The sequence below is a fragment of the Lissotriton helveticus genome, chromosome 8 (genome assembly GCF_964261635.1).
Source record: "Lissotriton helveticus chromosome 8, aLisHel1.1, whole genome shotgun sequence".
NCBI lineage: Eukaryota > Metazoa > Chordata > Amphibia > Caudata > Salamandridae > Lissotriton > Lissotriton helveticus.
This window is the reverse complement of record NC_136069.1, coordinates 741741431-741764509: the sequence shown is the minus strand read 5'-3', so window position 1 is coordinate 741764509 and position 23079 is coordinate 741741431. Positions and strand designations below refer to the sequence as shown.

Below are 23079 nucleotides of genomic sequence, written 5' to 3'. Positions count from 1 at the left end.
TCTATATTATCTTGTTTATTGCATAAAGGAATATATTTGCCTCTGAGCACTTTATTTAAATTTCATATGCAGATTCCGAAGATCAACACATAGAATGTTACTCTAATTATGCTAACTTGTTTAATAACACAATAGTTAAAATAGAGACAAGCTAAAGTATTGCAGATTACTTCACAGAGAATGCCTCCTCTGTCACATACTGCAGTAGTGGTTTGGTTGTCTTTTAAGTGTCCTTTCTGAGGCTGACCACCAGACAAAGCATCTGTGTACAGTGATGCTCTCACAGCAGGTTGCACCGGTGCTGGATCCATTTAGGTGTACTCATAGAATAGGTATGATGAAGTGTGAGCTCTCTAAATCTGTCTGTTCATCAAACTTCCTGAAGCAACAACCAGGGGCAAACCTATCTAGGAACGTCTCACCTTGAGCAGGGGAAACTGGACACCCATCCATCACCCCTACCATCAATCAGGTAGCTTTTCTCAAAACAACTAACTAGCAACCTTTTGATAATAAAGTCTTTGTGGAATATTTACAGGTAGCTGTGTTTCCATTCTCCTCACTTAATTGTCTGAGTCTCAATCCACCAGCCACAGGAATGCATGAAAAAAAACCTTCCACTGTCTGCAGAAGCTATCCTCAACACCCTCCCCATCTTGTGTCATGCTAAATCAAATGCATCAAGAACGGATACCACTTTACTTTGGTGAGTAATACTGTGAACCACACTTTATGGAGAAACATCAGAAGATATCATCTTCTGTGTTTGCAGAATCTTGTTTTCAATTTTTGCTTTATGTAAATTGTACTCATATGGTGCTATGATCCTTTGAGCATTGCTTAAAGCTCTTTATATTCCTGTATTGATGCATTCAACCATTACTATAAGCTTCCAACTCCTGAAGTGATCAATTTTCCTTGCTGAATTAGTGGTATAGCTGTTGTTCGCTTGATTCTAGTGCATACCAAACAGTTTGTATTATAGCACTATCTGTGTTGTTTCTTTATAAACGTTTGCATCATTAGAGGGCATGCGTTTTCATAAAGCCTCCTCCATAAATGTAAAATCCTGCAAGAAAAATTGACTTGGACTTTAAACTCCAAATGTTCGGCTCTCGTTTGTTCTTGTTAATGACCATCTCCTTTCTTTCCATCCTCTGCATGACTCCTCTCTCAGAGCACAGTCTACGTTGTCACATGCATGGTTGCATTAATCCCAATTATCATATTCTGTTATTGCAATTCTGCAAATTACTCACACTTTATTTCAAAGATCATTTTAAAGATCACAACTTCTCCTTCTTTGAAAGTTATATCCCTGCAAACTAGCACTACCCAATCTCCAAATAATCTGCATAACCTCCTATATCTCAAACCAATGATTTTACTGAACTCCTATTAATTTAATCTACCACAAAGAAAATGTGGTAAACAGATGGAATGGTTTTCTTGAGAGCACAACACTAATCCCAATAACCAACAAGTAATAACAACTGGAATAATCATGGTTCTGGGGCAGTGTGCTGCCCTGGGTATGGTGCTTCAATATCTCATCAGGGGTAGTAAGCACTATAGCAATCCAATTTTGACACTACAATAATAACACTTCAAAAGTCTGTTTTAATTATGACCTACACATCATATAAAACAAGGGCTGTTCATAGATGAATGCATATATGTCATGTGGCCATCATGTGGGAAGTTCTGCATTTTCGAATACGAATTTTTATTTTGATCTATGCATCTGTAATACATCTACCGTATCTGTAGATGAGCTTAAGCAAATTTCCATAAATATATTCCTGGGTTCCTCATCACATGTACATTACTTACCGCCTAAGTCACAGACTTTGGAGAAAGACGAAAGATCAAATGCTGTTATCACATCTCTGCCACATAGAACCCAAACGGATTTCATGAAGTGCATAAAATTTAACAATTCATCATCTGACCTGCAAATGACAAAAATCTATATTTTAAAAAATCATTTAATGTACACTTTTTTTACAAGATCACAAACTACAATGAAAATATGGCAGGTATGTAATCATCAGAGGAGCATATTTATTATTGTATCTAACTTGCATATCAGGAAACGGACAATGGCTTAGAACACCATGTTTTGGATCTGTCTCATGTTTAGTGAGCCTTTTCAGTGTTCTCTTATGGATCTTTCAGCTCTGTGTGTTATATGATGCTATAGTAAATGTAATACAGAATAAGATGTTGAAGGTTGTGTTTTAAAAATGCAATGAACTTGATCCAAAGCCAATATTGTTCTTCCCTACAGCTTGCTGGGCACTCTCATGAACCTGGAGAAGCACTTAATCTATGGGATCTCTATAGACTTCAAGCAGACATTCGGAGGCTGCATATTGAGTTTCATAAAAAGTAGATCAGAGGGAAATAAAAGAAAGGGACAATCCTCCACCCAAATGTATTACACTGAAAAGAGTCCCAATCAACAGCTGAATAGCTACTAAGAAAGGGAAAACCTCCTTTATTGTGGAGTGGCGCGCCAGCTATTTGGCACACTGCAACATTGGTTCAAAGCAAAAAAGCATGTGTTAGAAAAGGATCAGTAGATCCTAATGGTGTAGAGTGGGAACAAATCACAGGAGTGGTAACATGGATTCCAGATACTGAGAGAAACTTGTCATAGGTGCTCAGTCACGGTGGGAGGCCTAAAATTACAAGAGATATTGCTCGGGTCAAGAGGCCTCTTAATACATGATGTACAAAGTAGAGAGTTGCATAATCAATGCTCAAGGCCTGCAATTGGCTAGCCCTATTGCTTTTACTAAAGGAGTGTTAGAAAAGGACTAATGCTTAAGGAGAAAATTAGACCCGGTCCCGTTGGAGATGTGTCCATTTAGAAAGCAAAATGGAATGAATTAAAAACATGTCATGTGATATATCTACAAGTTCACATTTAGCAGTCACTCCCTACAAATGTGAAAACAATGGAAATTTAGAAACATAGTTACGGAAAATGGTTAACATTTTCCATTGCCAACAAATGTAGAACAAATAAACCAGGACCCAAATATAATAGTATCTGACAATCAACCTGTGTAAAGTGTAAGACTTCAAACTGAAACAGTTTCAGACCTACCCCCTGGCCAGTCATATGAGTGTTTTAAGGTAAGTATGGGTTGGGTGTTTGCCCCGGGATTGTAGGTGAGTTTATTCTGTCTGTGGCAGTAGTCATTTCATATGTAGGGAAATTCACCTAATGTTCCACCCGTACCTCACAAAATTGAGCAAAGCTTTTGTAGCTTGATATTTTTTTACATGTCTCCTTTCAGTAGGCATCTTTTCTTCACCCATTTAAATATGTTATTAGCTGTCAGACAGAGGGCCTTACATTTGTGATTTCCAGCTAGTTTCATGTCAGAACACAAATTTGGTCCTTCAGATTTTATGGTCCTAATAGTCAGATATCGTTATGGCACTAGATGCATTGTACTCCTGCTACAACACACCAGAAATCGTAAGAGAAGATTTCAGGCTAATCTAACTCCGAATCACTCCACTATTAACCGTGTGAGGTGATATCCCATATCTTCAGACATGATGCTCAGTTTTCAAAATGCTGTTCCTGATACACCGATCACACCTGGGGCCGTATTACACAAAGTGCCCCAGGCACTTTGGCTTGTGCTGCCCCATGTGTAATACTGAAAGCACTGGCGCACATACAGCCCCACTCTTTCTCAAGAGGGCGCTCCCTCATTTGCATGGGAGTGCCCTTGCTGTATTACAGACGCGGGCGCAGAAGAAAATAAGCTCTCAGGAGGGGCACTGACAGTGCTCCACCTTTTAAGACTGACAGTGCCCCTCCTGATAGCAGCCGTCTGGAAGAGGGAATGAGGGTCCCATGGACCCCCAGACATCCCCTTGGAAGTGGCTCCATCAGTTACTGCACCCACCTGCAAGGGGATCTCTAATCCACTTTAAAAGTGCAAGCGGGTTGCCGCCTGCACAGTAAAACACGGGGCAGCTGCTTCAAAGTTGTTTGGTATTTCACTTGAATGTGCTACCATGGCTGCCCATTGGGGAAGCGCATGCAAGGTAATAGGGAGCACTTTCTCCATTTGCACCCAGCGCACTTGTTTTAAGGTGTGCCAGGGCGGAAACAGGGGAAGTGCATCCCTATACATAATAGTGCCCCTGTTACAGTACACTGGCCAGAGACCAAGAAAATGGGAGAAAGCTCAACATCAGGGACAGTATTATATAAGTGCTCCGAGGACGCAACATGAGTTTGAGCCCGCTTTGTGCATCCCAAGGCACTTTGGTATTACAGAAGGAGCCTCACACACATGTGCAGCCCCTTCTGTAATACCGATAGCGATGGCGCACATAAAGCGTCAGCACTATTTTCAGTGGGTGTTCCCTTATTTGTATGGGAGCATGCCCCAAGCAAATGAGGGAATCAATTTGCCTCTGCAACCGTGCCATATTACAGATGTGGACGCAGAGGCAAAGAAGCTTTCAGGAGTCACACTGACAGGGTGCCATCCAATAGTTGGTACACAGTCAGTGTGCCCCTTGTTGGCAGGGGGAAAGAGGGTTCCATGGACCCCTCAGACATTCCCTTGCAGGCGAGTGCAGTCACTGATCGCACCCGCCTGCAAGGGGATCTCTAATCCCCGTTAAAAGTGCAGGTGGGTTGTCGCCTGCACTGTGAAAACACAGAATGGCTTCAAAGCAGTGCCTCCGATTTTCACAGTATTGCGCTGCCTCAGGACAGCACAAGTTTGCAGCTACCTTGGGGGGGCAGCGCATTCCATGTAATAGGGCACATTTTCCCTGTTTTTACCCAGCACACCTGTTTTAAGGTGCGCCCTTTACATAATAGGGACCTAGATTTTCTTGCAAGAGGGACAAGAACCATACCAGAATACTCATGTTTGATGTTGCCACTTATACATAAGGGAGAATGGAAAGGCTAACCCCAACTCTTCAACTTTTTATCCAAATGCTTTTGGTTTGCTTGACCACAGTAGCACATTTTCTATGAATCTGCAGTCTGAGAAAATCTCTATTTGAATCTCACTCAGAACATCAGTATTACAACGTGTGAATGGGGGTTTATACTTAGGTCTAAATAGTTACCAACCTTTTCTTTTACTTCAATGTTTTGTGCACAATAAAATTACATTGTATTATAATGACACATCAATAGTGCCATTTATTTCTACCAGACAATAAGGAAGAAAATGTAATATTATGCACACTAATTCACCGTGTAAATGTAATAAGGGACATCCATGTCATGTGCCCCTCTGCTTCGGCCAACGCCAATACTACAATCTTTGTGACGCTGAGCCAAAAAGCTGTGCCGCGCTGCAAGGAGGAGTGCAGGTAGTGTTAACACTTCAGGCCTGAAGGGGAGAGTGAAGATCCCGAAAATGGACCGGCAAGCAGCCGCTAACAGAAGGAACAAAGCCATAATCAGTTCTTCTTAAGTCATAAAAGTCAAAGGCACTGAGGAAATGCACTTTCTTTAAAGTTGGACTGCATTTATGCTTCTGCCATCGCAACAATTTTCAGAGTGGTGTGTGTCCATACCCCCTCCTCCCCCTCTGTTGTAATTTGGCAGTGATTGGGTTAGCATTAGCAGAAGCCATCCTGTAGTTAGAGGTTATCTTGTCCGGATTGTGGCACAGCAGAATTGCATGGTGCTTGATGTGATTCTGGTTGATCGAGGTGGTGCATGTCGCATCATTGGGAGTAGTTGCTGTGTTTTTATCCCGGACCACTCACCTTCAGTGTTTGATGCCATCTCTAAACTGTATAAGATTGCTGCAGAAATTCATCCAGAGACTGGTACATGGACGTTTGCCAGCTGGTTTTGGACACTCTTTGCTGCTTGGGGCTGGAAGCTACTGACTATCTTATGTATACTACTGGTAATACTGTTTACATGCTGTATATGTATACATTTTGGTCCTATGCTTTGCTCTATTTGCATCACTGCTTGTACACCTGCCAAGAGAAATGTTGCAGAAATGAAAGCCCATCAAATGCTAAATAAAGAGGTCACTGAACTGATGAGCATCAATGTGCAGGAAGGCATATCTAGATTACCCCAGATGAACGAATGTCTTCATCCAATGCTACAAGGGTCGTCTGTTGTAATTTGGCAGCGATTGGGTTAGCATTAGCAGAAGCCATCCTGTAGTTAGAGGCTATCTTGTCCGTTTTGTGGAATCCATTTTGTATTTCTGGCAGCCATCTTGTGCTACCACATGCTTGCCATGTGCTCTGTCCTACCTTGCTGTTGTCTGCCCTTGGAATCTGCCTAGATACAGGGTATATTTAGCTTCTTCTGCTTCGCACATGCTCAGTTGAGCTTGCAGCTGTCCTTGCAGCTGTCCCTAGTCTGTAACTGTCAGGATGTGTTCACCAGAATTAGCAACGGTTAGCTCCTCCCACTTGTTGACTGTGCATTTTCTGTATGACCTTCTATGTACCTAAAACCTTCTTCTTGTACTTGTACCGCCTTCTTTTGAGCCCCTGTGTGGGTATAAAAGGACCAAGCGGCCTTCCCTTCAGTGTGCTACTTCATACACTACCGAAGGGTGTTGTGTGAATGTAGTTCCACCTCATGAGGTTTAATAAACGTTGTACTTTCTATTCCAGTTTCTGTGCCAACTTCTATTTTATTGGTCTGAGGACTTGTGCAGAGAAGGGCGAACCCCTAGCACTGGTAGGCCTTGCTGAGGCCCACCACGATACCTCCTCAGTAACCTCTGCACAGGGGGAGCTGTGGTAGCGCTGGGCTGGCTTGCTTTTGTGCAAGAGAAGGCTAAGGCTGGAGGCTGCATAGAAGGAGCATCAGTATATGAGCAGCACATAATTAACAAGCAATAAGATAGCAACAACAAGCATTAAGAGGTGAAATAGACACTGGAGAATTGAGGCCTGCAAACCAGAAACCGAAAAGACCTTCTAACAGTCGTGTGCGGTGTGCTGGGGAGGTTTAGGCTGCAGCCCCCCCCCGGTGGCACAAAGGGGGCCAGTATTAGGTTGGTGCAAATTGTGCATTGGGGGGATCTGAACACACACTTATTCCTCTCTCATGAGCTCCCTTGTGCTTACCTGTGCTCTCCTCTGCTACCTAGTGTGCCCCTGCTTCACCCTCTAGGAAGGGGGTTAACATCTGGTGGTGTTGCAGTAAAGAGTCTTAGAGAGGAGTTAAGAGGGAAGTAGAAATCAAGAGATTGTGGCATCTGTGGACACGTGGATACTTGTGGATAATCGTGGATATCCGTGGACAAGCTTCTATAAGTTTTTATACAGCATTTTAGAAGATTCCTCCTAGGTGTCTGCGTTCTGGTCTTCAATTACCCCCCGTCAAGCTCAACTGGTCATATTGCTAATCGCATCAGCTCCTCAAATCTTTTAAAAACTATTCAGCGAAAGAAGCCCCTCTCTTGAAGTCCCATTTCTCTGTGTTGTCTCTGTTCTCAAAGGGGAAGAGGGGTAGGAGACAAGTAAATTGGTGAAGTCTACAGGCATATACAAAGAAGATAAATCAAGTTTTGTTATGGTCCTTTCCCCGGGCACAGTCCTGTGCCAGATTAACTGCTTCATGTATAACCCAGCACAGCCCATTATCGAAAGCCAGACCTGCAAGTTATGTCGCTCAGGGGAAGCAGGGAAAACAGTGGAAGAGATGGAAGAAATGGACATGGAGGAAGTAAAGGCTGTTTCTGAGACAAATATCGTCTGCATCAAGATGGACTCTCTGTCTGGGCCAAAGAGTCCAGTGGCCCTATCTGGTGACCAAAGTTTTGTGCCAATGTTAAAAATGTCCTCATCTAAGGATGCCTCTTGAATGATTCACAGTGAATGTGTTGGTAAAGCGTGTAGCAGTGATCCTGATGTATTGAAGAACTATTCCTTGCTGGACATTGCCCTTCTCATGAGTTAGAGAGGCTAATTTAAAATCACCTGTTGTCTCAGACATTGTCTTGAGCCGTTCTTTGGACTGTCCTCTTAGTCGTACTCTATTACCCGCTTTGTATAGCAGTATGGCTTTTACGAGGATTTCTCCTTTAAGTTCAATGGAATCCCTGAATTGTGATCCCTCCTTATGCTTGGAGGCTCAAGCCCTTGTGCAGCCTGTGAGAAGTTGGCCTGGAATATGCCGTCTAGTATTCTATGGGGCACCTTGCACCAGTCCAAATGACCCTTATTGATGGAAGGTTGAAAGACAATCTATATAGAAAGCTAACCTCGTGGTAGCTGTGGAGAGCAGCCTTCAGGCTAAGTCCTGAAGGAATGTAAAGCAGCTTGTTTTGCCAGTCTATAATCTCCTGAATGACCAAATTAAAGGAGAACCACACCAGATATATATATGAAATATATTTATGTATTCTAAGCACATCCCTCTAGTCTCTTTATGAAGCTAGAGGCAAAAGTACATTCAGTAAACTTATTTAGCACACAGTAAATTAGCACAATATATGATTAGCCCTATGGGAGTACCAAACCATATACTAAGAAAGTGGTATAAGAACCATGACTGACATTGATACAGGGCCTAGAGCCTTTAGAACCGCTGGGGCCACCAGGAACCACCCAAAGTAGTGGCACAGGGGACCCACGGGGAACGCGAATCACCATAAACTTCTATGGGGAAAGTCGCGATTGGAAAATTACAGATTAAGGACACTTAGAAGAAGACTTGGAGCAAACCCCTTCAGAAGTAGGCAGTTAGAGAGTCAATACCCATGGGAGCACCGGAGTACTCGAGTTACCTCACCCAGGGAAGCTGGGTGCATAGATGTCTTTTGGTGTCGGGTTTCGTCATCGTTTTCAATGGCGATCTGCTGCAAAGTGCTGCTGTCGACCAAGTCGAAAGTGTCCGGGTGGATCCAAGGGTGGATCGAAGATCTGAAGAACCCGAAAGCAGAAAGGACAGAGTGTGGGTCACTAGCCAGTGACCAGGTAGGCGATGAGCGGATGCCCACCGATGACGGGTGCTTTCAGATGAAGAAGGTGAAGATTGACTCCTTAGCCATGAGGACCAGGAGTCGAGTGCTGCGGTGTCAGTATCCCGATTGGACCCAAAAAGCCTTTGCAACAGTAACCCATGCACAAAGCAAAGATTGGCTTTGGTGCAGGCCAGCAAGGTCTGAGGGACTCTCCCTTTGGAGGGGAATAAGGGCACATCTGGAGTAACCAGGAAAACCCAAGAAATAGAAGAGTTACCTTTGTGGGGACACACCAGTTGACGGACCAGGGATTGTGAAGGAGCCTTGAGCAGAAATGCTAGAAGTGGGCCCATGGAACACTCGTGGAGTGTAGGCCCACAATCTTCAGTGCAAGTGATGCTCGGGGCTTGGACTACAAGTAACCCAAAGCACAACTTCAGAAAAGCTTGGGAAGTCAATGCTCTAGCAAATGTGCACAGTGTCCAGGAGTTCCGGTCCCACGTCTCTCGTGATGGCTGCGGGTCTCAGCTTTGCTGGGATCTCGTGTCCACCTCTAAAAAGTCTGGAAGTCTATGTCCTGAGTCGCAAATACTTCGGGGGTCACGCGGTAGCCTCGGAAATGCAGACCAGCAAGATTCTTCTTGGTGCCTGCTTGAGCAGGGGAGTCACTCCTTGACTCCAAGGGAGATTCTTCCGTCTTCTAGTCGTGTAGGATATATGTTGCAGAGTTTCGTACAGGTGTAATCTGTAGTCCTAGGGACTAGGGGCCCGATGTAGGTAAATTACATTTACCGATTCATAAATACCGAATTTTACCGATTCGGTATTCATGAATCGGTAAATGTAATGTAGGTAATTTTTCGGTAAAAAATACCGAATCGGTAGGATTCGGTATTTACCGATTCTATAATTACAGAATCGGTATTTGCTATTGAATCCTATGGGCCTTGAAGCCCATAGGATTCAATAGCAAATACCGAATCTGTATTTACAGAATCGGTAAAAATACCGAATTGCATAGGGGGACAGGGTGTCACATTGACACCCTGTTGCACCCCTGTAACTGGCTTGTGCGCCATGTGGCACACATACATGCCCTTAGGGCATGTCTGTGTGCCACATGGCACAGGTGTACATTCACAGATGTGCATGTACACAAGAATTCGTTATTTACCATGCAATTGTATTGCATGGTAAATATCGAATCCTGAAAGCCCTGTAGCAGTGTTAATAGTGCTACCTACATAGGAAAATACATATTCGGTAATTTTACCAATCGGTATATTTACCTAATCGGTAAAATTTACTGATTCTGTAATTTTACAGAATCGGTAATTTTACCGATTTGGTAAAATTACAGAATCGGTAAAATTACCGAATATGTATGTGTTCTGAGCCCCTACATACCAATGTCAAAATACCGGTCGGAAACGGCCGAAAATCGGTATTTTCGGCCGATTCCAACCGGTATTTTGACACCTACATCTGGCCCTAGGTTCCTATACTTATACTTAGTTTAGGGATTGGGACTTACTCTAGGGTTGGTTGTATGTCATGACAATGCGTGGTATTACCAAGCGTGCCATTAAAAAGCGGGGATTACAACTAAAGTCGTTACAACGACTTTCGCTGGAGGGCGCTGGATAGTGGAATAGTTTAATTTTCTATTCCAACTCCAGCCCACGTTGACAGTAGGGAAGGTGTTGGATAAAAAATGAAACTATTCCCTATCCAACAGCGCCCTCCAGCGAAAGTCGTTGTAACCACTTTCGTTGTAATCCCCGCGTTGTAATGGCATTGTGTGATAATCCCCGCGTTGTCATGGCTGTTCCCCCTAGGGTCACACCTATGGGAGGACCCAGGGAGGGGGGTGGTTACATCCCTTTCCCTTTGTCCAGTTTCGCACGAGAGCAGGGGCTGAGTGCCCCTGCAACCGGTTTGAACTGGGATATGCACAGGGACACCAAGTGTGCCCCCAGCACTGTCTGAAAAGCATTCTATGAATGCACCCACCCAGCCCAAATACACTAAAGCCTGTCTTGGAGGTGGTTACTCCTCCCTCTGACAGGAAAACTATTGTACAGGCCTCCCCTGCCAGAGTTTTGTCCAGCAGCAGGAGGTCAGACTCGTGTCTGTGGCTGCAGCATCCATTTTGTGATGCTGGGGCTCTTTTAAACTATTACCGGTCAGGTAAGCGTGTACATGTCTTCTCTCTCTAGAAGGGTGGAATTCTACCCCCACCGCCAGAACTGGTGGGGGGGTAGGATTCCAAAGTGTTTGACACCAAACACAACATGTTTCCATGCAGCCATTCCAATGTTAGCATTTACCGCGAGGTTATAATGCACTTAAGAGTATATGGTCTGGCTGCATCACAGAACAGCATCAGAGAATAGATTCCGAGCGCTGCAGAGGGGTTCAGCTCATGCATGGGCACCCTCTCACACAAAACTAAGCACTCTGCCTTCAGGATTAATAAGGCCTGCCATAGGAGTGACTTATAGGTTTATATGTGTCAGTGATATAAGGTAGATATTGGTAACCTATATCTTAGTAAGGGGTGCATGCACCACCTTACCCTGGCTGCATTAGCAGACCTGTGGTGCCATTTTGGAAGGCTTCCCATGGGTGGCATAATACATGCCTCAGCCCCTGGTAGACCTCTGGGGTACCTATGCCCTTGGTACCTAAGGTACCATATACTAGGGACTCACAAGGGTACCCCAGTAACTAATCTCGAGTGTACCTAAAGTACATGCAATCAATTTAGAGAGGAAGCAGCTAGGGTGGGGTCCTGGTTAGCAGGGCCCCAGCCAGACTAAAGTCGAAAAACAGTGAAACACCTGCAAAAAGTGGGGGCAACCATAGTAAGCAGATCCTAATCTCCTACACAGCCATCGAATTTGGAAATCATTAGGGTGGGTGGAGGGAGAGCTCACTTCAAAATCTTATTCTCAGTAGAAAGGATTTTTTTCTCAATTTTGGCCTTCTTAGATAAATCAATTGCTAATTCTGATCATGTGCTTGATGTGTTGTCACCATTCTAAGGGGGGGTGCAGCAGCTCACCTCTTTTGGTTTATGTTCAGGGAAGGAAGAAAGGGGCATTGAAATGAGAAACCATCCTCGATTAAATTATTGTCTTTGAGTTACTGATAAGTCTTTTTGATTTTGGCATAAGTCATTTTATGATTATACTTTGGTAAGGGAGATGGATCTGTTGATGATTTTATGAATGTTTTTATGTTGTGTATTCTTTTATGGTTTGTATTAACCAAATAAAGATTGATTGACTGACTGAGATCCCAGGCTACCTTGACTAAGATAGTGACATTAAATTGGGTGGTAGAAATGGAAGTTCAGGTGGGGAATTATGATCAGGGGGCCACTCGCCTCTGGGGAATCTAATATTTTCTTTTCTTGAGGCCACTGAAGAGAATGTCAATATGGCCTGTTCTTTCTTCTTAAACCATGTATCTGGAGATCAACGCCAAGTTGCTCAAAGGGCAAATGTAAATGTAAATGTGTCTGTACTTGAGAATCCTACTCCTGTTTTCCTGATATTTAGAAATGGGGTTCGCTTTACTCCTGGGGCTGTAGTATCATAAACTGACCCTCCTACTGTTAAACCATTAAGGGCTAAACAAGATGATGTCTCTACTGTGAACGGATGCTCTCCTTCGGATTGTATTGGGGCAAAATCCCAGAAAAAGAAAAAGAAAAGGATCCAGCGCATTACGAAGTGTAAGTCTAACAAACATAGGTTTTCCAATGCCCTCGAAGAGTCCGATCCCATTATCCAGCCTCAAAAAGTAAAGGAGTTGGGGAAGGCCAGGCCTCTTAAAGGTCGATAGTTTGTGTCCCCAGAAGTAAACAATCAGCCCCCTTATTTATTATATTAGAGGTACCAATTCTAGGCTGACATGGGCAAGGTGCAGAGGATCATAGATACGTGGGTAACCGCCCATAATAACTGTGGTGTGTGGAGCATGGTAACTGTGAAGGATGATGCTGGGGATGGTATCATTGATTCGATGATCACAGATGTTGAGGCTAATGGCTCCCCAAGAGTCAGGGTGGATCCCTCATAGATTTCTCCCAATCCTCCTTTTTTTTTTGTCCTCATTAATCACTATTGATTCCAGATGTGGCCACCTACAAGAACACAACAGTCTGTCTCAGGTTAAAAACCAGGCAGGGTATAGTTTGTAACAACACAAGGTTGAACACTCAAGATAAGAAGGGGTAAGTGCCACCACCACCATGCCCGGCTGATGGGGCTGATATAAACCAAAGACACCAAACAAAAGAGTCCAGGTATTCAGGTTCGAGGACCCCAACAGTGAATAATCATTGGACCGGGGAAAAAAAAAAAAAAAAAAAAATACCCGGGCTTCAATTTACCCATACCAAACGATGCCAAAAGGCTCTCTTGGCCTGGTTACCAGATCTTTCTAGATCTATTCTTGAAACATGTAGAACCGAGATCTGCCAATCTAAAAATGCAGGTGGTGTAACATCGTTCCACTTTTTGCAGATCTCTCTCCGGGCAAGCAGAACAGCATAGAAGAAAAGATTTTTTGCCTGTCCTTGAACCTCAGGCAAGAGCCCAAAGATAACCATAGCCAAATCAAAAGTAATTACAGTTCCAAGAGAATCAGAAAGAAAAGGGCCAATATCTTCCCCAAAAAGTTTTAGAGAGGGGCATTCAAAGAACATATGGGCATCTGACGCCAACGGTGATCCACATTTTGGGCACATTACAGGGTTCCCGAGATTGAATTTTGAGAGCCTGAGTGGGGAGTAGTAGGCCCTATGCAACGTATATAGGTGGTTCCCACGTAACCAAGCCGGTTTTACAACTTCCCACAATATTTTAAATGAGATGGACCACAACTCGGTCACCTTATGACCCGGTAATGTAGAACCCCACAGTTGTTCTGGTAACAAAAAGTCGCCATCAAGTTCATCCAGCATCAAGTTGTACCACAAGGAGACTTCTTTCTTAGACGGTGGAGTGTCGACCAGCTGTGAGACCAGATAACTATAGCCTCCAATGGGAAACCTATTCAGTAAAGATGGCCACGCTAAGAAGGCTTGCGTCCAACCTAATATCTGAAGATGTTTAAATCTTGAGAGGTTAGGACCCACTTTCTCTCTCAAGCACTCCCATGGGAGCAGGCTGCCCTCACAGAACAAGTCCCCCCAAACCAGAAGCCCTGCCTCCTTAATCGGAATCGCCAAGCTATCACCCAGCCACTCCGGACTTTCCGGCAGTCCCCATAAGGGAGTCTTATCACAATAATAGCCTATTTTTAATGTGCCCATCAGTGTGGCCCATGTTTTGGATACACCTTGTAAGATCTTTAACTTATTTTTTTTTTTAAACGTTGATTTCCAAATTTAAATAATAAACCTGAATTACCTAAACCCTCCCCATCAATCAAAGCTGACAACAAGGCACCTACCCCCGAATCTAATGGCATCTTTAAAAGCATTCTAACATGCGATAATTGAAAAGCCCAGGCGTAGAGCTGGAGGTCCGGGGCCACCAACCCACCATTCTCTCTACGCCTCCTAAGTTTTTTCCAAGAGATCCGTGACTGGGTCCTGTTCCAGATAAAAGATGTAATGTCTGACTGGAACTTCGCAATCATGGCAGGTTCAAAGTATAATGGTATAGTATTAAATAAAAAGGAAATTTTGGGTAGAATGGTCATTTTAACTAAATTAACCCTTCCTAAAAGAGTTAATGGAAGCACTTCCCAAGAACGCATTAACTGGCGGCAGTGCTTTGCTACAGCAGAAAAATTAGATGTAACAAGATGATTTATATCCTTCGGGATATTTAAGCCCAAGTATCGCATTGAAGACCCTGGCAAGATATTAGTATCGCCGATGTCATCATTCCAAACCAGGACTTTGGTTTTTGCAGCGTTCACCTCATAGCCCGCTATATCCCCAAACTCCTGAGCTATTAAAAGAGCTTCTGGGAGTGCGGATTGTGCATTAGATGTCAAAATAAGCACATAGTCCGCATAGAGTGCAACTTTACGCTCCCAGCCATGATATACAAAAGGCTTAATATTTGGGGCGTCCCTCAAGCATTGTGCTAGGGGCTCGATGTATAAATCAAAAAGTAAAGGGGAAAGAGGACATCCCTGCCTCGTCCCTCTAGAGATATTAAACGGGTCCGAAAGTACCCCATTAACCAGGACTAGAGCAAAGGGCCTTTTGTACAGGAGTTCAATAGTGCCCCAAAAACCCTCCCCAATGTTAAATTTCACCAAGGCCTCCACAAGGTAAATCCAATTTACCATATCGAAGGCCTTGGTGGCATCCAATGTTATAGCTGCCAGGGGGAGGGACGCAGTCGTGGCCATATCAATGGCCCCAATGAGGTCGTAGGTTAACTCGTACAGCTGTCGACCTTTTACAAACCCCTTCTGGTCCTGATGTAGCAGCTCAGGAGCAACCCCTGCCAACCGCCTGGCCAATACTGTAGTAAAGATCTTATAGTCTACATTAAGTATAGAAATTGGCCTATAGGACCCGCATGATGTGGCGGGCTTGCCCGGTTTCAAAATTAGCGTAATGGAGGCACCATTCCATGACTCAGGGGGAGAATTACCCTCTATCAAGATGTAGTTGAATAGAGCAACCAGCAGAGGTGTTATCTCTTGCTCTAAAAGTTTAAACATTTCAGCCGGGAGACCATCTGGTCCTGCAGCTCTGCCTTTTTTACTGCTTCGAATGGCAGTCCTGACCTCCTCCTCTAAAATGTTTCTATCTAGAAGCATACTTTTCTCGGCAGATAGGGCAGGAAGAGAGATTTTACTAAGCCACTGTTTGGCTAAAGCAGGGTTAATGGATTTATCTTCATGAAATATCCCGTTAAAAAATCTCTAAAGGCAGATCTAATACCTTCGTCTGAAGAGGCTATAGAACCTTCAGAAACTATTGTGGCAATGTTGTTCCGAACCTGCTCTGTTTTGGCCTTCCATGCCAATAGCTTGCCTGCGCCCTCACCATACTCAAAATGCGCCAACCTACTGGCCTCCCATCTCTGCTGAATTCTCCTACCAAGAACTGTCCCCAGAGATGATTTTAAACTAAACAATTTCTCTCTAAGCAGCTTGTATACAGCCTCAGACGGGGTTGACAGTAAGTCAATATCAGCTTGGATCTTAACTATCTCTGCCTCGATGGTAGCGACCTCCTCCCTGTATTGTTTAGCACGGAAAGACACTTTCCCTGTGATCAGACCTCTCAAACATGCCTTTAGGGAGTCCCAAACAACATCCAGGGCAGCTGAGCCAACATTAGTGCTAATAAAACTTTGGACCTCAGCTTTGAGATAGGAGACATCCTCAGAGTTCGTAAGGAGAGAGCGATCAAAGGACCAACCTCATGGAACTGTCCTAGACAACCCTTTATACACCCAAAAAATCGCTGAATGATCTGACAGGTGTAGGGGAAGATAAGTAATAGATTTTACAGCGTCGGTCAAACTTTGGCTTATCAGCACAAAGTCGATCCTAGACTTGTGATGGTACTTATAGTTCCTGAAAGAAACACCCTGCTGCTTTCCTGGTCTTAATCTCCAGATATCTACATAGGCATATTGGCTCATAGATGCAAGAAGGAATAACCTGGATTTGGAAAGAACCAAGGGGCGGCTGCTAGGAGATTTGTCCAACAAAACGTCCAAGACAATGTTAAAATCTCCTGCCCATATTATGGGATTTGGACATGACAAAAGGTGGAACACAATAGTCTCCAAAAAGGAGGGATCGTCTATATTAGGGCCATAGTAGCCGACTAGAGTGTACTGGGCATCGGCAATACAGACCGTAACAATTACCCATCTGCCACCTGGGTCAATGATCTGCTTTACCATCCTCGCTTAAAGCTGTTTTTTAAAAATAATCGATACCCCTCTGATATTAAGATTTTGCAAAGTGGAGACTGCAAAGTCAATCCACCTCTTTTTATTAATCTCCGCCGTAGATTCAGCAAGGGTCAAGTGGGTTTCCTGGCGCATTATTATCTGAGCCTCGGAGTCACGGAGATACTGCCAGATTTTATTAGCTCTTGGTTCAGAACGCAAACCATTAACGTTCCAGGAAATGATTTTATTATCTCCCATGAAGAAAAACCGTCCGCCCTGCCCCTATGACCATTCTATATTTGATCCAACACAATGAAAATGCCAAAACAGACCACCATAAATACAAATAAACTAAGACTTGAAAAATGAGGATTTTTTGTTTTTTCTCCACCACCCCCCACCCACAAACCCCTGTGCCCTCTTCCCTCACCTCCCCCCACCCCATGGAGAACCCTTGCTATATCTAACCGGAAAATTCCAGTAGAATAGCACCCCTCCCTGCACTCCTGCAAGAGCCCCTCCTACCTCTCTATATATGCCTAAAAACAAAACGGAAACCTGAATTTAGAGATGCCAACACCATATAAAAATAGTGAAATACACACTCTAATTTATGTTTTCCTAAACCCATTTTTTCTTCTGTTTTCCTTTCTATTTTGTATACATTTTACACAACATTTTTTTTAAAAAACTTATTTCACTACTGACCCTATTCTGTGTATTGATGCTTACCCATACCCTACTCCTGATAAACAAGAACTTACTCGAGATCTCCTAGGATTTGCTACCTAATGATAGTAAGAGCTCGTCGGCCGCCTGCACAGATCTTAAATTAAACATTTTATTATTGTGCATAACTTTCAATGCGGCAGGGAATAGCAATCGCGCTGTTGCTCCCAGCCCCCTAAAGGCACCCAAAGGCCTCCCGAATTCCCATTGTTTTTCAAGTGTGGTGCGTGATAGATCGGATCTTATTAGGAAGGCAAATCCTTTACCTTCCAGAGAAAGCTGTTTCAGGGCAAGATCTAGAATTTTGCGTGATTTAGTCCTTTGGGGTTTACGTCGAAAGGGGTCTCTATGTACTCGTTGGAAATCAAGGGCAAGATCCTCCACTGAGTGGGTTAGGGACAATGACTCCTTTAACAAAAGGACAATGAATTGCTTGATTTCGGACCCTTCAGAGCCCTCCGGGACATTAAGAATGAGGATATTACTTAGCCTCGAGTTGTTTTTCAACGATTCCAATCTATCAGCTAAATCCATATCCATTTTTTTAAGTTTAGAGATGTCATCCTTAGCCTGGTCCAAATGAACCGTTAAAACTGCTACTGTCTCTTCCAAGGCTCCTGTTCTGGCAGTAAGACCATCTATCTTATTGTCCAGCAGCTCACAATAGTTCCTAATCTCCCGCTGGTTAGCCGAAGACTCCTCAAACCCCTTTTTTATGTCCTGAGACAAAGAAGAAAACATTACTGCCAGGGGGTCTAAAATAGCGGCCTGCCCGTCTGTTGCAGAGGTAGATATCTGCACTGAGGGTCCTGGATGTACATTTTCAGGTAGACCAACCCTACTAGGGCCCCCGCGGGTATAACAAGTGTTTGCTGATCAGGAAAATCACCCTGCAGACCCACCTGAGAAACAGGGCTAATAGGATTAAGGACCGAGACAGATGAGCCAGGCAAGAGGGCTAACGCCATAACTGTTGATACTGGGCCAAAAGATCCTCGTGGGAGGACAGACAATTTTGGTTATGAGAGAGGGCGAACATCAGATGGAGGGTCACGGTCTCACACCCAGACAATGCAGGTAATGCATGCAATGTAGCAGGTAATGTAGCCATCTTAAGAGTATCCTCCCCTAAGTCAAGCACCTGTGGGATAACCTTAAAATAGGAACGGAGTGAAGGCATAATTTTTGAGCCCGCGCCCAGGTTACCCCCAAGAGTTCTAGAGGATTTGGCAGATCTTAGACTCTTTGCTTTAACCTCTGTAAACAAATACGATGAAGCCTTCTTTTTCGCAACCTCAGACCTGCCTGGGAGAGTAGGAAGATCATCCACCTCAACTTCCACAATTGCTTCCTTAAGCACCTCTTTCTTCTTTCGCCCTCGTCTGCCTTTTGCTTTATGAGGCTTAGGGGAGGAGAGGGATAAAGCCAAAAGTTGCAGACCTCTAAGAGAACTAGACGAAGGAGCAGTACATTTTTTAGCCCCTTCCTCGCAATCCCTCCTGGGAGACACTTCAGTACCACCTTCTGCCGTGATTTCAGGCGAAAAGACAGGCACAACCTCAGACACAGGTTCTTCAAAGCTGATATCTCACCTCTGCACCACACCGGTCTTACCCCCAACAGCTGGGATCAAACTTTGCACTCTCCTACCCCTCCGCAACTCCAGGGCGGCCACCACCCACTTCTGCAGCCCCGGAGAAACCCGGGGTGCGCTGGCTCAGGTAGGCAAAAAAAACAAAAATCAAACCTCCCTTGGGGCTCTGGACGGTCAATGTAGCCTCCTCCGTTTCCCTGCGTTGAATCCAGCATGGAAGGCAGGCTCCGCCCCGCCTCCTCGAGCGAAGCTGAGTTGGAAAACACCTGGGAAGCTCGAGACGCTGTGAGACCCAGCCCGCATTCGGGACCCTCAATCCGCCGTCGCCGTCACCTCACCGGCACCTCCCTGACAAAGACTCAGCGGGGGCCAGAAAACACTCCTACCACGGTTGAACAGCAAATTCGGCACTTTCGGTAAGTAGTGTCATCATCCGTGAAAGGGAAGGCTCAATCACAAGAGCGCAGGTCACGGAGTACTGCGGCGAGTCAGCCGACCTCCGCAATGTTCTCCAAGATCCCACCCAATCCTCTTTTGTGTGGATTCTTTCCCTGTACAGACTGATCTTAAACATGAGAGGACACTCAACGAGGAGGCTCCCCCTTTTATTCCTCCTGTTCAAATTAGGCCCACTGAACAGAAGTTTCATCCTGCTGCTTTTACCAGATAATGAGGATTTGCACCTGGTATCAAGTAGAGATAATAATCAGCTGCACCTGGATTCCTTAAATAAACGTCCGAGTTCCAGAGTAAGATTTTGCTCTAGGATCGTTGTAATGCTAATCCAGCTATGGTTGATCACCTTTGGCAAAAAGGTATTGATGTCTTTCCGTTTGATGAAACTGTTGACGCTCAGTTAGATAGCCATAAGGTGGGCACCCAGGGCCTCATTAGAGTTGAATGAAATAGCACGGGGTTTGTAAATTCAAAGGATATCATAATTTCTATTGGTACAGTCAAGGGGAGAAGAGTGATAAATATCGTGGGACATGAGGACCAGTTTGGCAGGGAACCTAGAAAGGGAGATGAGTTGGTTCCCTGGAGTTGGGTAACAGGTACACTGAATGCCTCCAAAGAAAGCCTAAAAACTTCCAATGTTGTAGAGGTAACACATAGGGTACAACTCACTCCTAGAATATGGCTAGTTTAGGACAGTCTAATTCCTAGCTAAACTTTTTAATGCAATTTGATCCAATGATATTTTGCTTACAGGGAACTTGAATTTGTTCTGATTTTAAATACAATAATTAGTTTGCCTTTTCTTGTGCAGCAACCCCTACAGTAAAAGGCAATGCCAGTGGAGGTTGAGCTATTTTACTTAGCAGCAGTATAAACTGGAATACCTTTGTTTTTGTACATCCCTCAAATCTTTGTATGAGCATAAAGTTGGCTCTGTGTATTATAATAGGAGGATCGTATTCTTCTTTCCTTCTGATAAATGTTTACATTCACCCCAGGAGGTATTGTGACTCTTTATTTGAGTCTATGTTCTCCTTTATGCGTAATATTAGCATCTTGGAAGAATTTACACTGATAATTATGGTGGGAGATTTTAATACTAAAATCTTGAATTGCTCTTCTGTGAACTTCGGAAACCTGGATTTAGATGGGGTATGGAGTATCCCAGAGGCAATTTTGCCAGGTATTATTAGATCAGATAGGCAGGGTTTAAGCTTTATTGATTGCCTGAGAACCAATTACTTAGTTGCTCTAAATGGTAGATTCCCAGACGATTCCCCAGCCTCTTTTACTTTCCATTCCTCTCGAGGGCAATCACTTATCCATTATATTGTGGTTTCCTATAAAATGTTCTGCGCTTATGCACAGTTGAAGGTATTGAGGATGGATTTGAGTGACCACAGCATTCTCTGGGTGGTTATCGATTTAGAGCTCAAGGTGCTTGAACCCTGAAATCTTAGAAATTATACAATGGTTTATAACAAAATAAATGGGCGTACCTTTTGGTCAAATAAAAACATGCTAAACTTGGCAGCATATCTTAAAATGGTGAGTTCTGGTCCTATTGAAGAGAACCCTATTGCCTGATATAAGAAGCAGTTGTCTTTATTTCAATCGTGAGGGAGTAAGAAACAAGGTACCAGTGACAAACCATCGGTGGCTACCTCCCGGGACATAAAAAAGTTATATCAGGAGCTAAGCTCCCTAGTAAGGGAACAATTTAAGCAGACATCACTACTAAGGTAAAGGGAAATCTATCAGTTGAAAAGGGTGAGAATAAGACAGAAAGTGTCAGAATGCAGAAGGGAGGAGGATCACAAATAGATTACGCTGAGAGAAGTGAAATTTTCTGATGGTTCGCGTACATATTGGTCCCTGATAGCCGAATATTGTGATTGTAGAGTTAAGGCTGAAGCCATTTTAATTTCCGACGCAGGTCCACTCTACGTCGAATTAATATGCTACTGTTATTGTCCTAATTTCTGAATTAGACAGATAGTATCATCATGTGGCAGACTGTCATAAGTGCCGGTGCTGACAATTAGGTGTCAGTGCTGAGCACCAGAAACCACAGGCTAAAATGTAGCACTGCTGGGTTCATTTAATCGCCAAGACCAAGGATCTGTTTGTTGGCCTTCTAATTTTAAGGGTTCCTGATGGGGATGGAGACCTTTCACTGAAACATGCACATGTTATTGTGGCCTATGTGACATTTTGCCCTTCAGGAAGAACCTTCCAAAGCCATGTTTTCTTTTGAAAAAAGACAATGCAATGTCCCTGATGCTATAGCAGGTTCTGCATGGGTTTGGGACATTGTTGTGTTTTTTGTCCTGCTCAATCCTTGAACTAGGAGGGTTTTCCAATAGAATGGAGCAAGCAGTTCCCTGGCACCTGACCCATAGGATGTATGCTAGACTTAACTGAGACTATGAGATCATGAACTAAGCTGTTATTCCATGTATAAATGAGCTGGAGAAACAGCCAATTTTTGGCAGGTTACTGTACAATCCACCTCTAAATGAGGCCACCTAGCTCTTCATTCACTGTTGAATTTTGAAGACGTATTTACTGCTTCTCAAATTTTCGGCTAATTAGGTTCATCCAGAACATCTATTCTAGCTTGTTAGCATAAGGTTCCATGTTAAAAAAAAGAACTTTATCAATGTCAGACTACTTGTACCACAGTAATAAAATGTTCACGTTTATGCAGTGAACACTGCCATGCCAATGATTTACGAGGATCTTCACCTCTGATTTGTTGACAATTCACATGCACCCTGATTACCTAGTCCAGTGGCTCTTAGCCTTTTTACTTCCGTGGACCACCACTTAATAAGTATTGAAATCCAGGGACCCCCTACTTAATCATTACTGGAATCAGGAAATCCCCACCGACTCATTACTGGAACCTAGGGGCGCCCACAAAGTCAATACTGGAAGCCAGGGATAGGGCTGGACTGGGAACGCAAAGCAGCCCTGGCAATTTGTAAGGACCAAACCCCGGGGGAAAGAGGGGTGCAAGTGTGAAGCATTGCAGCTTTTGTTACTGGGGGCCGATATTGTACCACTGCTGCAAAAACGCCCCACAGAAACAAAACTGGCACCTACCACTGCAAAACCGGCCACCACCCTTCCAGCCTCCCGGGTAAACGCCTGATGCACCCTAAGGCCAGTCCAGGCCTGGCCAGGGACCTCAGGTTACTTAATTTTGAGGTTTTCAACCCCAAAACAATGCACAAAATTACAGAAATAAGCAATCATCAAACACATACAGAAACTATGAAAATGTTATTTAATCCACCCAAAAATTATTTTAATAATCAACACTTTTTTAATTTATTTGGAAAGTTGGGGCTTTTCTAAATGAGGCCACTCATCGCCCATAATATATTCTGTTTGATGCATTTGCACTCCTCCCATGAAAAAATCTGACAGCACCATCTTTAATTGCAACCTC

General features: G+C 43.9%; 1 protein-coding gene across 1 annotated transcript in view; it reads right to left on the bottom strand.

Annotated features, from left to right (window-relative positions):
* Positions 1-23079, bottom strand: part of LOC144772894 (acetylserotonin O-methyltransferase-like) — a 755766-nt gene that overhangs the window by 289419 nt on the left and 443268 nt on the right. Inside the window, exon 5 of the mRNA XM_078657566.1 lies at positions 1834-1952. Coding sequence (XP_078513692.1) covers positions 1834-1952 — 119 coding nt within the window. The remainder of the gene's footprint in view (positions 1-1833; positions 1953-23079) is intronic.